A 17,954-nucleotide genomic window follows, 5' to 3' on the forward strand; every position below is an offset into this window, starting at 1 on the left:
CCTTCAGAGCAATTTTTCCCCCAAGATACAAAAAACAAATTATTTCCACTAATATAACCAGACAGTTGGAAAAGTAGATTATACTTTGTGTGTCTACACTTAAGTAAGGTCAGTTGTGGAATCTGAGCACGTGAATTTCTGCAGATTGGGGAATAAGAGCAGTATTTTTTCTAATGTTTTATCAGCCAAATTTCTTAAATAGTAGAAAATAGAAGAAACAGATCCAGTCAAAGCTTTTAGATGCAAACTATAAGAAGATTAGATCATGCCTAATGTTAGCAATTTTTAAGAGGTATGGTAAACTTTTACCAAATGTGGTAGGTAACCAACATAACTTATGTTTGTTGCATGTTAATTAAGTGTAATCACTCCTTCAGAAAGAGGTACCACAGTACCTGAGACTTGGGAGTGGTGGGGCATAAACTCTTTTTAAAAGGATGATGTCAAGTAGGTGTGCACTTCAAAAGATGCTCTTAGGGGACTTCCCTGGTGGTGCAGTGGTTAAGAATCTGCCTGCCAATGCAGGGGACACGGGTTCGAGCCCTGGTCCAGGAAGATCCCACGTGCCGCGGAGCACCTAAGTCCCTGCGCCACAACTACTGAGCCTGCGCTCTAGAGCCTGTGCTCCGCAACAAAGAGAAGCCACCGCAATGAGAAGCCCGCGCACCGCAAGGAAGAGCAGTCCCCTGCTCGCTGCAACTAGAGAAAGCCCGCGCGCAGCAACGGAGACCCAACGCAGCCAAGAAAAACAAAAAACAAAAAACAAACGATGCTCTTAAAGACAAGTAGTATTACTATGCAATATTACACCTTAAAAAGGGTTACCATTTCTACAGCACAATTATAGATGAGTTTCTCTGCTGTTACGCTGTTGATTTCATCAATAAATCTCTGTTTGTCAGAGAAGAAGCGATTCAGCTTTTCTGTAAGTTTCTTGCACATGCTGATGCAGAATTTATATCGTTCATTCAGATTTTTGACAACTGGAAAAAAAATTGAAATGAGAATTTTAATTTTCCTCCAGAAACAGAGTCATGGTGACATGCAACTTTCCTGCTGATTTATGGAAAGCGACACTAAATGATCACTGAAAAAAGTGACTGGAAATCATTCTTCCACATGTTCTCTCTCTCAGTGAAGAGAAGACTGAGAACAAAGTAATTCTGACTGCTCTCTGTATCCGTTAAATGGCAAAACCCAAAAACAGAAAAGCCAGCATCTTTTCCCATTTAAGAATGCTTAATACCACGGTGACCCCTCACCAAAAACTTCCCTTCCCAGTGTAAGGGGAAAAGCAGCCCCGTCACGCTCTACTTGTACCTTGTTTCACACCCGTGGACGGGCTCAGCTTCCCGGACTTGATCTGCTCTTTGGCGAGATGCAGAGAGGCTGCCAGCAGCTGTGCGGCCTTCATGTATAACACCAGCTGCTCCACCCGCCTGCACCAGAGACAGCAAGCAGAGCGTCAGCCTGCGAACCGACAGGCCAGGGCCCCATCACAACAGTCTCTCTAAGGGAACATCATTCCCCTGGACACTTCTAGGGCACGAACACCTCCTGAAGGGAGAAGGGCCGGCATGGAGAAAGACGTGTGTACTTTGAATACAATGGGCACACTCAGATAAAAATACAATCTCTTTATCATCAAATACCTTAACAGCATGATTTACAGGAAAGGAAACACCAAGGCTGCAGAACCTCCAAGTCTTGGCTCACCCAGTGAAATCGAGCACAAGGAGATAACTCAAGGGACGCCCATGACCTTCAGTGGATGACACGGCCCCCAGCATGGACACCAGTTTACAGAGGGCAGGAAGCCTCTGGAGATGGACGGCAAGGGGGCACCTACCCCCAGTCTTTGCTCAGCTGGCTGATCTGGTCCACCACCGCGCTCTCCTGGATCTGGTACAAGGAGACCGCGGACGCGCAGAGCCCCGGGTCTCCCCCGCGCACGGCCGTCAGGTCCAGCACACACTCCGTGAACAACAGCATTGCGTTCAGGTGGCGGAAGGTGTCTGTGTGCTCTCGCTGCGGCAAAGCCAATCGTCTTAGAAACTTGCAGGTTAAGGAGAGGCGCACACTCATTTCTGCACATAAACTATGGCCACTGCTAGTGTTTTCTACACTTATGAATGTCAGAATGATCAAAGGAGAATGAAAGTTTTAAATTCCAGAAAACTGTGAGAAAAATAAACACAAATGAAACCAAACAAGAGTGTGTCGTGTGTTTGTGTGTATGGATGTATGAGAGCACCCACAAAATCCAGCCTCAAAGATATGAGGTCATTGTACTTGCACCAGGAAAAAAATGAAACACAGAACAATTAAATCAATATACATGAGACAGAAACATGACAAAATAGATACCAAGATGTAAGAATGTAAGGATATTCTGTGCAGTAAACCACACTTCTTGATAGTTTAATGAATTCTACTGACTTACAATTTCAGAGACACTTTATTTTAATTTCTGGTGGCTCTTCAGTTAACAGTGATTCCTAATATCAAGGCTCTAAATTTTGTGATCTTTTCAGTTAGTTAAAGAGTGGAGTATAGATAGACATAATAGCGCATTAAAAATGGGTACTCTAAAATTAATGTTGTTTTGAGATTTGTTTTTAGCTACAAGTGTATTCTGAAATCTCAAATAAGACTAAGTTTCTCACTCTCCTTTTATGGTTAAAAAGGGATGAGAATCAGTGTACTAGGGATAGAAGAATAAACCAATCAACTTTTGAAAGTCTCTCTGCTCTATGACGGCATATCAGACTATATGTTCCAATACATATTGGAACATAATTTATGCCTAATTTGATGGAGATTGAAAAAGCTCTGAAGATTGCTTTTCCAATCTTAGATTATACATATTTTCAAAATTACAACTTACTACAGAATCACTACTAAAATTCTGCATGCAGTACTTTATAACTTCTATGTGAAATACTTAATTCTCCTTCACACACAATAGAAATACGGGAGGAGAATTTGTTCTTTAGTTGACCTGGAGGAGACGCAGTCTGTGGAACGCCGTCCTAGAGTGGACACTGAGCAGTTAGCTGGCAGAGGCGCTGGAATCGTAATCTTCACCCCTGTTCCGCATTTGCGCTCAGCACACTTCCCGTTCTGATGCGCTTCTCCCTGGAGACCTGGCTCCGCGGAGGGAAGGTACTGGTGCACACACGCGGCTGTCCAGTCTGCCGGGCAGCTTTACTCCTCAGCGTTACTGACTGATTTGGCATCTTAATTTATTTTTTTAAACCTAAGTTTAAGTGTATCATTTTTATCTTATGAAGAAAAGCAAGCTTTGAGAATAAAGTTATGGTTTTAGGAAAAAGATTATGTTTTAAAAGTCCTATAAGTAGTAAATAAACTTCAGATAGAGAAATTAAGAATACAAAATCTGTATGCGTCACTTCCTGTCAACCAAAGCTTGTTATGAATGAGTGTCACTGTCAACATTATTCTGAAAATATATGAGCAATGTTCCAAACAGGAAAGGTAAGGGGGATTTTGTCCTCCCATCACCGACACTCTCCTCGGAGCACCCTTAAGGGACATGTCACAGGGTCTCTTCCCACCTCCATCAGCGTCTCCTCGGGCAGTTCAGGGGCTTCGAAGGCGACGAGCCCCTCCAGGCTGGGGGGTGAAGCACCACACGGCGCGTGTCTCAGGCTGGGAGCTGCCTCTGCTCCCGGAGGGGGAGACCCCGAGCACGGCCCAGGCGGGGAGCCCCCAGACACGCGGCCCCCGGCGGAGCCCAGGGAGCCTCCGGAGCCGCTGGAACCCCCTGCGGAGACGGGCGAGGAAGCGTTAAAAGGAAGGCCCCCGACCCCTCCCTGAGCACATGAACAGGCTTTATCTTCCCAGGCTCACCTTCATTCCTTACAGAATCAGCACAGCTACTTTTAAATTCTGTTTTAAACAAATTTCTAGCATACACATTTCTCCCTGCTGCTCCACAGTCCTCATGGTGATAAAGCTCAGCGGATGCGTGCGCTTCACTAAAATTATACCCCAATGCTTATGTGGAGGCACTTATACGATTTCTGATTTTTTTTAATGCCACCAATAACATTGTAATGAAATCCTTCCTTCTTTTGAGTTATTTGTAATAAATACTTTATAAGACCACTTTGTTGTAAGTGGCCTTATAAATAGAATGGGATTACCACAGATCAAATATTACTATAAATATTTTTATAGCTCTTTGTAAGACTTGCCACGCTATTTTCTAAAGCAGCCGTGAGTGAGCGCAGAGATCTCACTAAGCCTCAACAACATTGGACATTACATTTTTTAAATGTTGGCTTAGTTAACAGGTATAAAAAGTTATTTTCTAAAGTGGTATTTTCTTATTATTTAATACTCTTAATAATCCTAAAATCAAGATTATTAGCTCTTTTTCCACTCTCATTATCTATTTATATCCTTTGCTTATTAATCTACTGGTATCTTGATTAGTAACTGATTTAGCATAAGAGAACTTAAGGGACACAAGGTATAATATATGATGTCAAATGATAACGCAAGTCCAATCTAAATACTTTCTTAATTTTTGGTACCAATTACCTATTTATAGACTATGGCTGATAAAACCAATCTATCAGCCTATCTAAAAGTAGGATATAGGATTAAGTGCAAAGATTGGGACTCAAAGTACCAAAAAAAAGGTGAAACCTAGGTTTCTAAAAATACCCACAAAAACAAAAATAAACAACAATCTATCATTTTCAAAAAATTTACTGGATGTACTAAAATAAGCCTTCAATATAAGCTAGGAAGCACCAATATGCATAGCTGCTTCACTGTGGAGAAGTCACATTTATGTAATAATTTTATAAAATTATATAAATATTATTACAAATATATAACATAGTACCTTTTATTTTGCAAAGTTTTTTTTTCCCCACAAGTATTGTCTCATTTACTCTTTTTTTTTTTTTGGCCGCACAGAGTGGCATGCGGGATCTTAGTTCCCCGACCAGGTATCGAACCCATGCCCCCTGCCGTGAAAACGCAGAGCCTTAACCACGGGACTGCCAGGGAAGTTCCCTCATCTACTCTTCATAACCCTTTAAGGTAAAGTAAATCGTTACCTCCACGTCATTGGTAAAGAAACTACATCACACCATTAAGCCATTATCAGAATCCGCACACCAAACACGAGCCCAAGGCGGAACTAAGACAATCCTCACCTGAGGTGGTTCTTGTCCGAAGGACTATATGGGTACAAGCGGGGGTCGCGGCCCTGTGTGGAGGAGACCCTACCGTGAACAGCACAGCCCTGGGACTCGCTGCTGTTCCCACAGAAGGAGCCCGTGCAACACCACAGGCTCCTGCAGGGGCTGCAATAAAAAGTTCACCAAATGTGTCACATACCGGAGGGTGGGTTTATAGGGACACCTTTACTTTTATATTAGTTTTGTTTTCTTTTTTTACAATAAGCATTTATTACTCTTTTTTTTTTAATTGCTATTTACTATATTTTATTTATTTATTTATTTTTAATTTTTGGCCGCACCACGCAGCATGTGGGATCTTAGTTCCCCGACCAGGGATCAAACCCATGCCCCCTGCAATGGAAAGCGGATCCTTAACCACTGTACCACCAGGGGAGTCCCCACATTTATTACTCTTAAAAACAGAAAATTCAATATAGATCTCCATTAAAAATATTTTATGGTAATCTCTTCACAGCTGTGAATCTTCTTTTCGCCAAAGCCGACAATTCAGTTACTTCTACGTGAATTGCCGTCACACCTGAGGATAATGTGAAAAGGTGGAAACCAAGAACTGGGAATAAAAATGTGGGGAAACAACCTGCTTTAAAAAATGGGCAGAAGACCTGAATAGTTATTTTTCCAAAAAATACATATGGCCAACAGGCACATGAAAAGATGCTCAACATCGCTAATCATCAGGCAAATGCAAATAAAAACCCCAATGAGACATCATCTCACACCTGTCAGAATGGTTATCATCGAAAAGACCACAAATAAACGTTGGTGAGAATGTGGAGAAACTAAGAGCTAAGCTGTTTTTTTGTTTTCGTTTTTCTTATAAATTTATTTATTTATTTTTGGCTGTGCTGGGTCTTCGCTGCTGCACACGGGCTTTCTCTAGTTGTGGCGAGCGGGGGCTGGTGTACCGGCTTCTCACTGCAGTGGCTTCTCTTTGTTGCGGAGCACAGGCTCTAGGTGCACGGGCTTCAGTAGTTGTGGCTTGTGGGCTCTAGAGCGCAGGCTCAATAGTTGTGGCGCACGGGCTTAGTTGCTCCGCAGCAAGTTGGATCTTCCAGAACCAGGGCTCGAACACATGTCCCCTGCATTGGCAGGCGGATTCTTAACCACTGCGCCACCAGGGAAGTCCCTAAGCTGTTTTATAGCTTATATTTTCTTAGAAGAAAATATAGTGTTAGGCATTTAAGAAGGGGTATCTAGGGAAACTCAAAGACAACAGGGGAGACAAAAACAAAGACACCAGAGAAAAGTTTACCGTGATACCTATGGCTACAGCAAACACTAAACACAGCCTAACTCTTAGCCAGATAAACAAAAAAAACCCTCACGCTATTTAACTCAATTCTATGTCCAGTAATATCATTTCTGGCTTTCAACAAAAAATTAAAAGGCAAGCTAAAAGGTAAAAACAGCCTGAAGAGACAGAGCAAGCACTGAACCAGACTCAGATATAGCATACATATTGGACTTATCACACCAGAAATTATAATAACTTTGATCAATGCTAAGAACTCTAATGGAAAAAATAAACAACATGTAATGAGCAAAAGAGATGGCAACTCTAAGAAAGACTCAAAGGAAATGCTGTAAGTCAGAATCACTGACACAGAAATGAAGAATGTATTTGATGAGCTCATCAACAGACAGGACATGGTTGAGAAGAAAATCAGTTAGCTTGAAGATATGTCAATAGGAACTTCCAAAACTGAAAAGCAAAGAGAAAGAAGAATTAAAACAACAACAACAACAACAAAAATCCCAGAATATCCAAGAACTGTGGGACAACTACAAAGATATAATATATGTGCAACAGGAATATCAAAAGGAGAAAGAGAAAGAAACAGAAGAAATATGTGAAGTAGTAATGACCAAGAAATTTCCAAAATAAATGCAGAACCAAACCTTCCAAGTCCAGGAAGCTTAAAGAACACCAAGCAGTTAGAATGCCAAAAAATCTATACCTGTGCATTTCATCTTCAAACAGCAGAGAATCAAAGAAAAAATCCTGAAAGAAGCCAAAGAAAAAAAGCACCTCATTTATAAGAGGAACGAGGGTAAGAATTACACCAGACTTCTCTTCAGAAACCATGCCAGCAAGATGATGGTGGAGTGAAATATCAAGCCTTACAGCACAGAAACCATACTCGGGTGTTTGCTGGTCTAGATATTCCCTCCTTTGGAGGCTCATGGGAGAGACGGTAAAAGAATTACAGAGAAAACAAGAACAAAGAGGCTCCAATACTGACTCTCAAATTTAAGTGGACATAATAATCACGTGGGGAACTTGTTAAAGACACAGATTCCTAAAATCCTTTCCCAGAAAACTTGATTAAACAAGTCTGGGTTAGGGTCTGGAGCCAGCCCTTTGTTTTCATTTTTTGATAAGCAGTCTAAAGTAATCTAGATGTGGGTCCATGGACATAAAGTTCCCTGGAACGACTATGAAAAAGCCAGGGATCTCAGCGACCTATGGTTCTTTATAGGTTGGGCTTGCTGTATAAGAAATGCTCAAGAGTACAGATGTGTAAGGAAACTTTGGCCACTGTTATCCTACTGATAAAAAGCAATCTTGGTCGGCATCTAACTTCTAACTCATGGGCTGCTGATCATCAAGACACTGAACAAGTCCCTGTCTTGACAGGCTCCTAAGAAATTAGATGAGATGACAGGGACTGGATGAAGAAATCTGGTCAACAGGTTCGTGAACAGTCAACAGAAGTAGATGGGCAGAGTAATTACCCCCACGCCCAAGCCAAAGATGCCCACGTCCTGACCCCTGAAACTTGTAAATAGGCTATGTTACATGGCAAAGGGGAACTAAAGCTGCAGATGGAACCAGGGCTGCTAATCAGCTGAACTTAAAGAGATTACCCAGATCATCCAGTGGGTCCAATGTAATCACAAGGGTCCTTTAAGTGTAGACTAAGGGGGCAGAAGGTCTGAGTCTAGACTGGCCATTGCTGGCTTTCATGGTCGAAGGGGCCACAAGCCAAGGGATGAGGGCAGCCCCCAGAAGCTGCAAAAGGCCAGGAAGTGCACTCTCCCCGAGAGCCTGCAGAAGGAACCAGCCCTGCCTACACCTCGATTTTAGCCTAGTGAGACCCATTGTGGACTTCTGCCCTCCGGAACTGTAAAATAATACATCTGTGTTGTTTTTAAGCTACCAAGCTTGTGGTAATTTGTTACAGCAGCAATAGGAAAGTTAACAAACAGATTACCTGCCTGAAAAGAAACCAGACTTCTCTTACCTATATCCATTGGTCGTTCTGTACTTAAACTGTCCGTGCTGCCCTGATGTCCACCTAAAGGTGTTTTTACCGGTTGATCTGATAATTTCCCAGTACTGACAGATCTAAAAAGAAGAATGATAATAATGTAAATGTATACTTTTAAAAAATCCAGACATATCAGTAATAAGGGTGATTTAAACCAAGCCATAAAAGGGTTAAAGGAAAGTCAGAGAACAAGGAGACAAAAAATAGAGACCGAACAATTCAAGGTAGAGATAAACTTCAATACCCAAAATAAACAAAAAGGCAGAAACAGACTACTCAGGAAGCTCAGGAGGAGCTCCGGACTCCCACAGGTATAGGCAACAGCTGTGGCTTTCAGAGATTCTAAGTGTATGCAGTGCCTTACACGTGTACAGTGTCACGAGCCACCGGCATAAACCAGCTCCTCATCGGGTCTGGCTGCTTTACGACAGGAATGGAGGCACTGTTACAGTTCCCATGTTCAGGGCTGGAAGAAAACGGCGTCTCTTACCTGCCGAACGCTGCCCTGACCTGCTGCTCGGACGTCTGCCTCTCCCCTCCTTGTACTGAGAGACAGTGAGAGCAGCCCCGTGGGTCACTCCCATCTTTCGACTGCCCCTCAGAAGGCCCGCGGCGAGTGGCCAAGGCTAGCAGGTTGGAAGACGCTTGCGTTTTCGGGATTTTGAAAGGAGCCGTGGTCTAAGGGAACACACGTAAACTGGTTGCTATGACGCAGGAATGTTCAGAACCGTCAGGCTCGTGGCACAGTGGCCGGAGCAGAGACTCCAGACTCTGTCAGTCTTGGATTCAAATCCCGGCTCTCCTGCTTCCAGTCTCTGTGACCTTGACAGTTCATTCACGCTAGGCCTGTTTCCTTTTTTCAGCATTAAATGGGAACGTGTATATAAAGCATTCAGCAAGTAAAGGACTTACACTTTGCCTGGTACACGGCAGGTGCTGATTAAATTGCAGCTATCCTCTTCCTGAATGCTGTCTATAAAGTACTTATGATACTAGTTCATGACCTACTACTGAGAGTTAAGCTACTCCATGATATTGCTGCTTCCACATCCACTGTGCTTGGCTATGCGGCCTGCAGGGACCTTAAATTGACACCAGCCCCTTGTACAAGCACACGCCCTAGACAGCAGCCCACAGAATCGCAAATAAATGTACGTTCCGGATACGACTTCCCTGACAGGCCTGGTGATCTCCCCCCGTCTCCCAGGGCCTTCCCGCTGTGTGCCCCTTAGACAAGACCCCCGTGGAACTTATCAGAACCCTGCTCTTTTGGTTTGGATTGACCCATCCAGCCTTAGCCCGGGAACCCCAGAGCACTCCACCCACAGACCCTAATAAAGGCACGTGCCCAGGTCCTGTCTCTCTCTGCACTTTGACTTGACTTCCCCGTGTGGCATCTGGGTGCTTCTTCCAGGACTGGTGAGTAATCAACTTCTCTATTTCAATTTCTCCTGTGGTCTGTTGCTGGACCTCAGCTGACCATCCGAAACAAAATGCCCCAGTTAACAAATGTTAATTTAGCCAAGTCACAACATCTACAAAAGGGCTTAATAAACACACCTTAGTAGGAGAGCCAATGATTGTTGGTAATGGAGTTTTGAAGAACCAGTCGGAACTCCGTGGGGAGGACCCCGCGTGCTTGGTGGGAGAGGTGCCGAGGCTGCTGGGCCGACTGGGCTGGGGGGAGCAGCTGCAACCAGCCCCGGCGTGGGACGGGCACACGGGGTCCGAGTGCTGCTTTCTGAGCTTCTGCTTGTTCTGGTAGATGTCGGTGAGGGTGGAGGCGCTCTGCAGTCTAGCACCCAACAAGAGTGGCTGCGGCGACGGAGGCTGCGGCACGGGGGAGCCTGCCGAGGACACAGAGACAGCGTTAACCCAAAGGGAAGAAGAAGTGCAGGGCAGGAACTGGCGAGTTAAGAAGACACCTCTTCAAGGAGAGTTCCAATGAATGTCTTGTTTCCCGTGAGATATTCTAAAAGTTGTTTACCTGGCAAGAGACATTTTTTGGCATCCTTTACAAACAGTGACAGGCACACTGCCGTTGGCACTCCCAGGAGACAGGGGTTAGTGACCACGGGTCTGTCGGCTGTTTTACCAACAGCGGGCACACAACTCAATTAACGTAACGTCTAGTCAGCACCACAGAAAGCTAAAGAGTGCGTAAAGCCAACGAAAACAAAAATCTACATGGAACGAGATGATTTCCACTCTTCATATTGATACGTATGTGTGTATTATCAATGTAATTATTCTCTTTTCTCACATAGCAACTAAAAGAAACTTTTCAAGCTAACCTAGAATAGCTCTTTATTCAAAAAAGAATGTTGGAAAGAAAATTAGAAAGATAATATACTTTTCCTGGATTTTATTTTGTCTAAAAATAACAAGCATGTGCATATTTATTTTTGTCAGTTTCACGAAATTCATTTAAAACCTAAAGTATCCATCTTCTCTACAAAGAAAACACTTGTCCACAGATATTCTTGCCTCTTAAGGGGACACTGGGTGATGGGGTCTTGATATGATGAACAGCTGGCTATAACAAGGGAATTCCCCCCCTCACAAACCCTGCTGTTGCTGACTTAACATTCACTAAGTCTGTGGCTCCGGTTACAAATTCCTTGGAGCTTCTTGCAAGCCAAACTACCACCAATAACGTTAAAGACACACAAACCTTCTTAGTGGCTGATAACCATCATCTTTCCCAAAACAGATAGCAATAAACAGGAGCTCCTGCTGCTGACCACTAACAGCTTAATCTCATCCTAAATCTACTATTTCGTTTTTCAGAACTGGGTTCTGCCATACATGTGTGTATATACGTACACATACACGAATAAACAGTGACAAAATGTTATGATCCGGAGAAAGTTAATCAAGCTTTATTTTTAAAGAAACACAAAATATGAAACACTAAACCTAGAAAAGAGTGCTTTTCTTTTCTTTAAAAAACCTCTAATTAACTTTTTTTTTTTTTTGCAGCTGCGTTGGGTCTTTGTTGCTGCGCGCAAGCTTTCTCTAGCTGCGGAGATGGGGGGCTACTCTTCGTTGCGGTGTGCAGGCTTCTCTTGTTGCGGAGCATGGGCTCTGGTCGTGCAGGCTTCAGTAGTTGCGGCGCACGGGCTTAGTTGCTCCGCGGCATGTGGGATCTTCCCCGGACCAGGGATCAAACCCGTGTCCCCTGCATTGGCAGGCAGATTCTTAACCACTGCGCCACCAGAGACGTCCCAAGAGTGCTTTTCTAAGTAACACAGCATTCCTTTAACTGCCCAACTCCTCAAATGCACATACAATAAAATCTGATTTATCAAAGTGTGATTTGCGCAGATCTTTTCAGGCATATATATTTTATATAATAAAGCAAATAAACATCCATAGTTCTTTTTTATCTGATGCTAGCTGGTAGCTCTTATCAAAACCAGTATTAATCAAAGTAATGAAATTTCATTTTCTAGATTGATTTTCATTATCTGTGGGACAACAACCGGAGTTTAGCCAAGTTGTGTAATTCCTAGGACTTAGTCTCATAAAAGAATCCTATACCTAGGCGATAACCAACTGGCAATAATACACTAGAGCACGTTAGCATAAAAGACAGGAGAGCAGAGAAAATACTTCACATAAATTCTGTTGGTTTGTTAAGACTGGAAAAACATATCTCAAATTCACTTACGACGGGATTTAAACTATTAACATTGCGAGTCCATCTCCTACCTGACCAGTTCCTGCTCCTGGATTCCTGGCCCTGAGGATGCCCACAGCAGCACTGACTAAACTGCTCAGGAATGGTGCCAACTGTGAAGAAGGGAAGGGTAAAGCACGGAGAAATGGCTCACAACTAATACAGCATGGAAAAGGTGACACATGCACAGATCGCACATTACAGTTGACACCATTCAACTAGCGAAGATGTAGTTCAGCTCACACGTACTAAGCGACGGCGTACTGGGCACCCTGAGATAGATCAAAGCACCGTAGGACCCGCCCGGAGGGCAGAGACTGGGCAAGAGCCAGGCAAACCTTTGCCGTGGGTCTCGGGCGTGGGGCTGCCGGGGCCCAGCTGCTGCCCCTCCACCCGCCGCACTCCCCTCCCGCCGAGGTTGCCCCCGGGCTGGCCCAGCCCGACTGCGTGGGTCACGGGGATTCTGGGTGGCTTGTGCCTGGGGACGCTCTTCAGAACTCACCGGCTGTCGAGACGCCTGCCCACCCCTTTCCTGCCCTCTCCTTCCGGGCGTCAGGTCTACAAGGTGGTCAGAAGGGGCGCCCTGCGGCCCCTGCTTCCTCCCCGCTCTCCCTCACAGCGGCTGCCCAGGCGCTCCGTGCACATTTCTGCAGCCCCCTTCTTTGCATCTACCACTGCGAACCCGAATTAACAAGAGGAGGAGGCGGGAAAGGCTTCCGGAAGCTCAAGCAGACGAGAGACGTGTGTCTCCAGCAGCGGCGGAGCAGCAGGCAGAGACTCGACCCCGAGGGAGGGCCGCCTCCCTGAGAGCAAGGGTTGGGGCCTCGTCCGCAAACTCCGGGGGCCCGGGGGCCTCTGAGGGGGCGAGGAGGGGCCAAGACTTTGCGTGAAGATTTTTCAGCTAAAAGTAGTGTCCACACCACTGCCACAGGGGAAGTGGTGACATAAACTTTTAAAAAACATGATCACTGTGGTTTTCGCTTTGTGAACCCCGGCTCCTGGGCGAGGCTTCGGTCCCGCTCGCTCCGCCTGCTTCCGAGACGCGCCCCTCCCTCCCTCCCAGTCCTACTCCGGGGCGGAGACGGAGGGTGGGGCCTCCCCCTTCGGGTGCGCGCGTGCGCGTGCGCGCTGGCCCTCCCTGCTCCCGTTCTCCGCCACGTCGCCGCTAGGGGGCCGCTGCTCATGGACTCTGGATCTCCGTTGCCCTGGCCTCTCTCGCGTGTGTTCTGAAGCTGGAGCGTTTTCTCTTAGTTAAGCCCCTGAAAATGTGGTTCGAGGTCTTCCTGTTGGGTTGGGACTGGCTGTTCTGTGGCCTCCCTGCGTGCCTCGGGCGGCTATTTTCGAGCTCCCCGTGTTGCTGCCCGCGGTGTCCAGGAGAGGTGGGACGATCCGCAGTGGCGCTGCCCCCCGGTCCCCCCGCAGCGGGAAGGCCTCTGGTGGACGTAACCCAGCGCTGTCACGTACTCTACTGCCTTTTAATCCTCCTAACTCCTAGTGCCAAGTAGGGTAGGCATTTTATGTACTTTCACCTAGGGTTTCTGAGTTTGTGTTTAGAGCCCAAACCCAGTGGAGATGCTTTTTATCCGCAAGATCCATTTATATTACCCAGTTTCCGACAGCGGTCTGAATGGCTTTATACAGAGATTCTCAAGAGGGAATCAGAGCAGGGTAGGGTTGGAGGGGCGGGATATGGCTCCCAGTCAGCTGGGACTCACTGCCATCGTGAGCCAGTGTTCCTAAAGAGAGTGTCATGTCGCATTGGTCATAATGAAAAAAGGTTGGAAACAACTGCTATAAATTCTCCTTACCCGAAGGGGAAGGTGAGTAAGGCCTGGAAGACCCCGTGGAGAGTCTTCGTCCGACCGCCTGTACTGCGTCTGCCGGCGCCGGGGAGCAGGATCCCAGCCGGGGGAAGCCCATGGGGCTGGTGTTCGACCTTCGTACCACCGCAGATCTAAAGAGAAAAATAATATTACTCCCTCACCGGCAGGTTCTAGGACTTTATTTCTCTCTTTTTTCCTAAAACTTCCTAATATGCTGTGGAGTCGATTTTTTAAACATATGGAACATAGTCATATGCAACAAACATAAAACCTATAAAATTATACAGAGTGAGGTCTCCCTCCCATCCTTGTATCCGTCTACCTAATTCCCAACACTTCCTCAATCCTGCTCAAAAGGTTACCATTATTTTTAGTTTCTAATGTATCCTTCCAGAGTTCCTTAATTCAAATACAAGCAAACTGAATATATAATCTTATTTTCATCTTGTTTTAACAAAGGTAATAGATTCCATACCAATCATTTTCAACTTTTTTGGTCTTAGATCCCCTTTATATTCTTAAAGTTACTGAAGATACCAGAGAGTTTTTATTTATGCAACTTATTATATCTATTGATTTTTATGGTACTAGAAGTTAAAACTGAGAAATTTTTGTAATTATTAATTCATTAAAAATAATAAACTTATGACACAAGATTATGAAAAATATTTTCCAAAACAAATTATTGAGAAGCATGACATTATTTTACATTTTGCAAATCTCTAATGTCTGGCTCAAGAGATGGCAGTTGGGTATTCATAACTGTTTCTACTTTCAGTCTGTTATACGTGTTATTTTGGGAGAAGTACATGAAGAAAATACTGCCTTATAAATTTGTAACTGGAAATAGGAGAAGCACTTTGGTAGCCTTTCAGATACTGTGACACTCCTCTTTGATGCTACCCCAAACTCAGCAAGTGGTCATTTCTAAGATCAGCTGCAATGTGGAATCTGAAACCACATCGGTAAAATTTGTACTCTGTTCCATTAAACTCCATTCTCTGGCAAAAGTATCTTGGACTTGGAATGGATCTTATATCTGTGTATGCTTTTTAAAAAATTTGGTCATTTGGAAAATACTGGTTGACAGAGTTATGCAGATATTCCAAACGCTGACGCATTATATAATATCAAAAAGTCACATTCATATCAAAATATCACCACCAACTTAGTTCACTTTTGACAAAATGGCTGTCAACACCACAGCCACAGCTGTCCTCTCAAGCACCAGGTGTTCCATGAAAAAGTGGCTAAAGTTCAGCTCACAATGAAAACAACCATACAAGGGCTTTTCCTTAGGACCGCTACTCCGATGTGCAGCAAAGGTGCTTTATGCCTACTTTCCACTCAAGGTCGAGATTTTCAAAGAGAGATAATACCTTTCACTGTTTCACTAAAGACACTCCTCGGTACTACAAGTGTGTGGAGGTAAAGAGACCAGGGCTAACGGCAGAACGGGAGCCACTCCCGTAACGTGTCCTGAGGCACCAGCAGCTTTCCCATCACTGTGTTCACACCAACAGTGCACGTGTCAGCGCAGTGAAGAAAGCAAACAGTATCCTGGAATTACCATGGAAACAGTCTCCACCTCATGGACCCTCTGAAAGGGAGCTGCAGACCACACTTTGAGAACCACTGCTAGTGCGCTGTTATTCACTTTGCTGTTTTCATTTTATAATGTACCTTGGAAACCGCCCTACCTCACCACACAGAGAGCTTCCTGACTCTCTCTGGAAGGTGTTCCACTGTCACAGATGGATCAGAATAAATCTGTCCCTTACTGGTGGGCACTGGGCTTATTGCTCATCCTTTGCTATTATAACAATTAACCACTTTGTATACATACGATTTTATACACAGGCAAGGAATATGTATCTTAGAATAAGTTACCAGAAGCTGACTGATGGGTCAAAGGATATATGCATTACTGATTTTCACAGATACTGCCAAATACCCTTCCTAGAAGTTTTCTTAATTTACATCGTACAAGACGGTGAGGATCCTTTTCCATTCACTGAGCTATTCCTTTGGTGGGTCCTTTTAATCTAAAATCTTGTCTCCTCCAATTTTGGAAAAAACTTTCTTAATTATTTCCTGGAAATTTTCTTCCTCGCTATTATAGTTTTCTTTCTAGAATGCCTAAACTAATTAATCCTTGAAGAGTATTATTAATTCACACTTTCCATCTTCTTGATTTGATTATCTATTTCAAATATTTCCTCAACTCTGTCTTCCAACATTTATTTTTGTTTAGTTCAGTTATTCTATTTTGTAATGTCCAAGAGGTCTCTTTTACTTCGCTTGTTTTCAGTAGCATTTCGTTCTTACTTACAGACGCAGTCTCTAACCTAGCTCTAAGGTACTAGTTCTTCACGTAAGTTTTCCTCTCTTTGCACTCACGCGCTTTCCTCCAGATGCAGCTTTCCTGCTCTCAGCCGTCCGCCTCCATCTGGCCACCCCGCCAGAGCTAAGACTCCGGCTGCCCTGTTTTGCCTGAGCCCCACCTGCTCACACACTTACCCTGCCCGGTGGCGACAGCAGGCACCCCTCCGCTGTTCTCTTTCTCACTTCCAGAAATGTGTCGGAAGCAGCTCACCCACTCAATACTTATTCTCGTTTTACTTGTCTTTGTGGACTTATACCTTTGTCATTCCTTTTCTACTTGAGTGGGGTTTTAGGATGTGGGAGAAATAAATAATATATACATAGTCTGCTAAAACTGGTGAGATTTCATTTTTTAACAAGTTCTTCCTCAATTCTTAAAAATAATTATACTTGTGGACAAATATATATATATATATATATATCTCATACTATATTAATTACCCAGCCAAGCTTAAATATCATTTAAATAGACCCATTACAAAGAAATTTATTATTATTCAATTTTGTACATCTCCATTATACACATAGGTAAGAGTCTAAGTCAACCATGGAAATTAACAGATCTTTCAATCACAACAACAACAATTTTAAAAGAAAGGAAGAATTGGGAAAGGAAGCAACTGCTAGCTTACCTTGGAGAGCCATGCAGATTTGTGCCAGAGCTGGCAGTGGAGGAGAGGTTCTGCTCTATGCGCTGGTAGTTCCTTATCTGAGTTGGGACGGGAATGGGGGTGGCTGCGCTGTGAGGGGACACAGTGGGCTGACACTGCCTGCAGACATCATTCATTGAAAAAGGAAAGAAATGCAAGTGAGACCGCTTTCCTTTCATCTGACGCATTGGTGGTATTTAGAGGAAATTCTGTAAGAAGCCAAATGATCACTTCTGAATGTGAATAAGAAATGATCATCTTGAAAATATACATAAAGCCAAAAAAACCACACTTGTCCTTTACAGAAGTCTACTGGGCTGCACATGCATACTGAGGAGGAAGACCTGCAAGAAGAAGGGGACAGACGCCCCTCTGCAGCAACAGGAAAGAGCCACAGGCCGCAACACACAGCTGCATCTGCTCACACGCTGCTATGCACTCCTCATGCAAGAGGAAAAATACTTCTAGGAAAATATGCTGGGTAAAAGAACAGGAAGTTCAAGAGTAGAGATGACTGGAATGTTTACAAAAGTTATGAGTGCAGTAAGCGTTCCCAAGGAACTTGGACTTTGATGAAGACTGAAAATACACTATGCGACTCTCCCTGCACATAACCCATCTGAGGTCCACATTTTGTAGTGTAGCTGGTTTCTTTCCTTGCTTTTCGTAAATTCAGAAACAGCACGTCCTTAGATGACTTTCAGTTCAATTTACAACATACCTTAAAACATCAGGGACAGTACTGGGCCTTAAGAAAGATGAGTTATTTCCTTCTTTTGCCCTTCTGTAATTCTAAAAAAGCCACAAACTCTCCCATTTTTGCCCAATTACAACCTTACAGAGATAAAGAGATTATATATTTAGTTACCTAAACAAACAATATGATTATCTTCTAAAGT

General features: G+C 44.1%; 1 protein-coding gene across 4 annotated transcripts in view; it reads right to left on the reverse strand.

Moving 5' to 3' along the window:
- ULK2 (unc-51 like autophagy activating kinase 2) overlaps window positions 1-17,954 on the reverse strand; it is a 65,732-nt gene that overhangs the window by 4,555 nt on the left and 43,223 nt on the right. For 2 of the 4 annotated variants that reach the window (XM_061174799.1, XM_061174798.1), the window contains exons 15-25: window positions 17,038-17,175; window positions 14,006-14,151; window positions 12,230-12,310; window positions 10,076-10,362; window positions 9,006-9,193; window positions 8,489-8,592; window positions 5,196-5,345; window positions 3,579-3,787; window positions 1,850-2,028; window positions 1,321-1,439; window positions 826-983 (exon numbers count right to left, since the gene is read on the reverse strand). In XM_061174799.1, the coding sequence (XP_061030782.1) occupies window positions 826-983; window positions 1,321-1,439; window positions 1,850-2,028; window positions 3,579-3,787; window positions 5,196-5,345; window positions 8,489-8,592; window positions 9,006-9,193; window positions 10,076-10,362; window positions 12,230-12,310; window positions 14,006-14,151; window positions 17,038-17,175 (1,759 nt within the window). The remainder of the gene's footprint in view (window positions 1-825; window positions 984-1,320; window positions 1,440-1,849; window positions 2,029-3,578; window positions 3,788-5,195; window positions 5,346-8,488; window positions 8,593-9,005; window positions 9,194-10,075; window positions 10,363-12,229; window positions 12,311-14,005; window positions 14,152-17,037; window positions 17,176-17,954) is intronic. The other 2 variants (XM_061174800.1, XM_061174801.1) reach the window with 2 other exon arrangements.

This window comes from Eubalaena glacialis, chromosome 19, assembly GCF_028564815.1.
Source record: "Eubalaena glacialis isolate mEubGla1 chromosome 19, mEubGla1.1.hap2.+ XY, whole genome shotgun sequence".
In the NCBI taxonomy this organism is placed as follows: Eukaryota; Metazoa; Chordata; class Mammalia; order Artiodactyla; family Balaenidae; genus Eubalaena; species Eubalaena glacialis.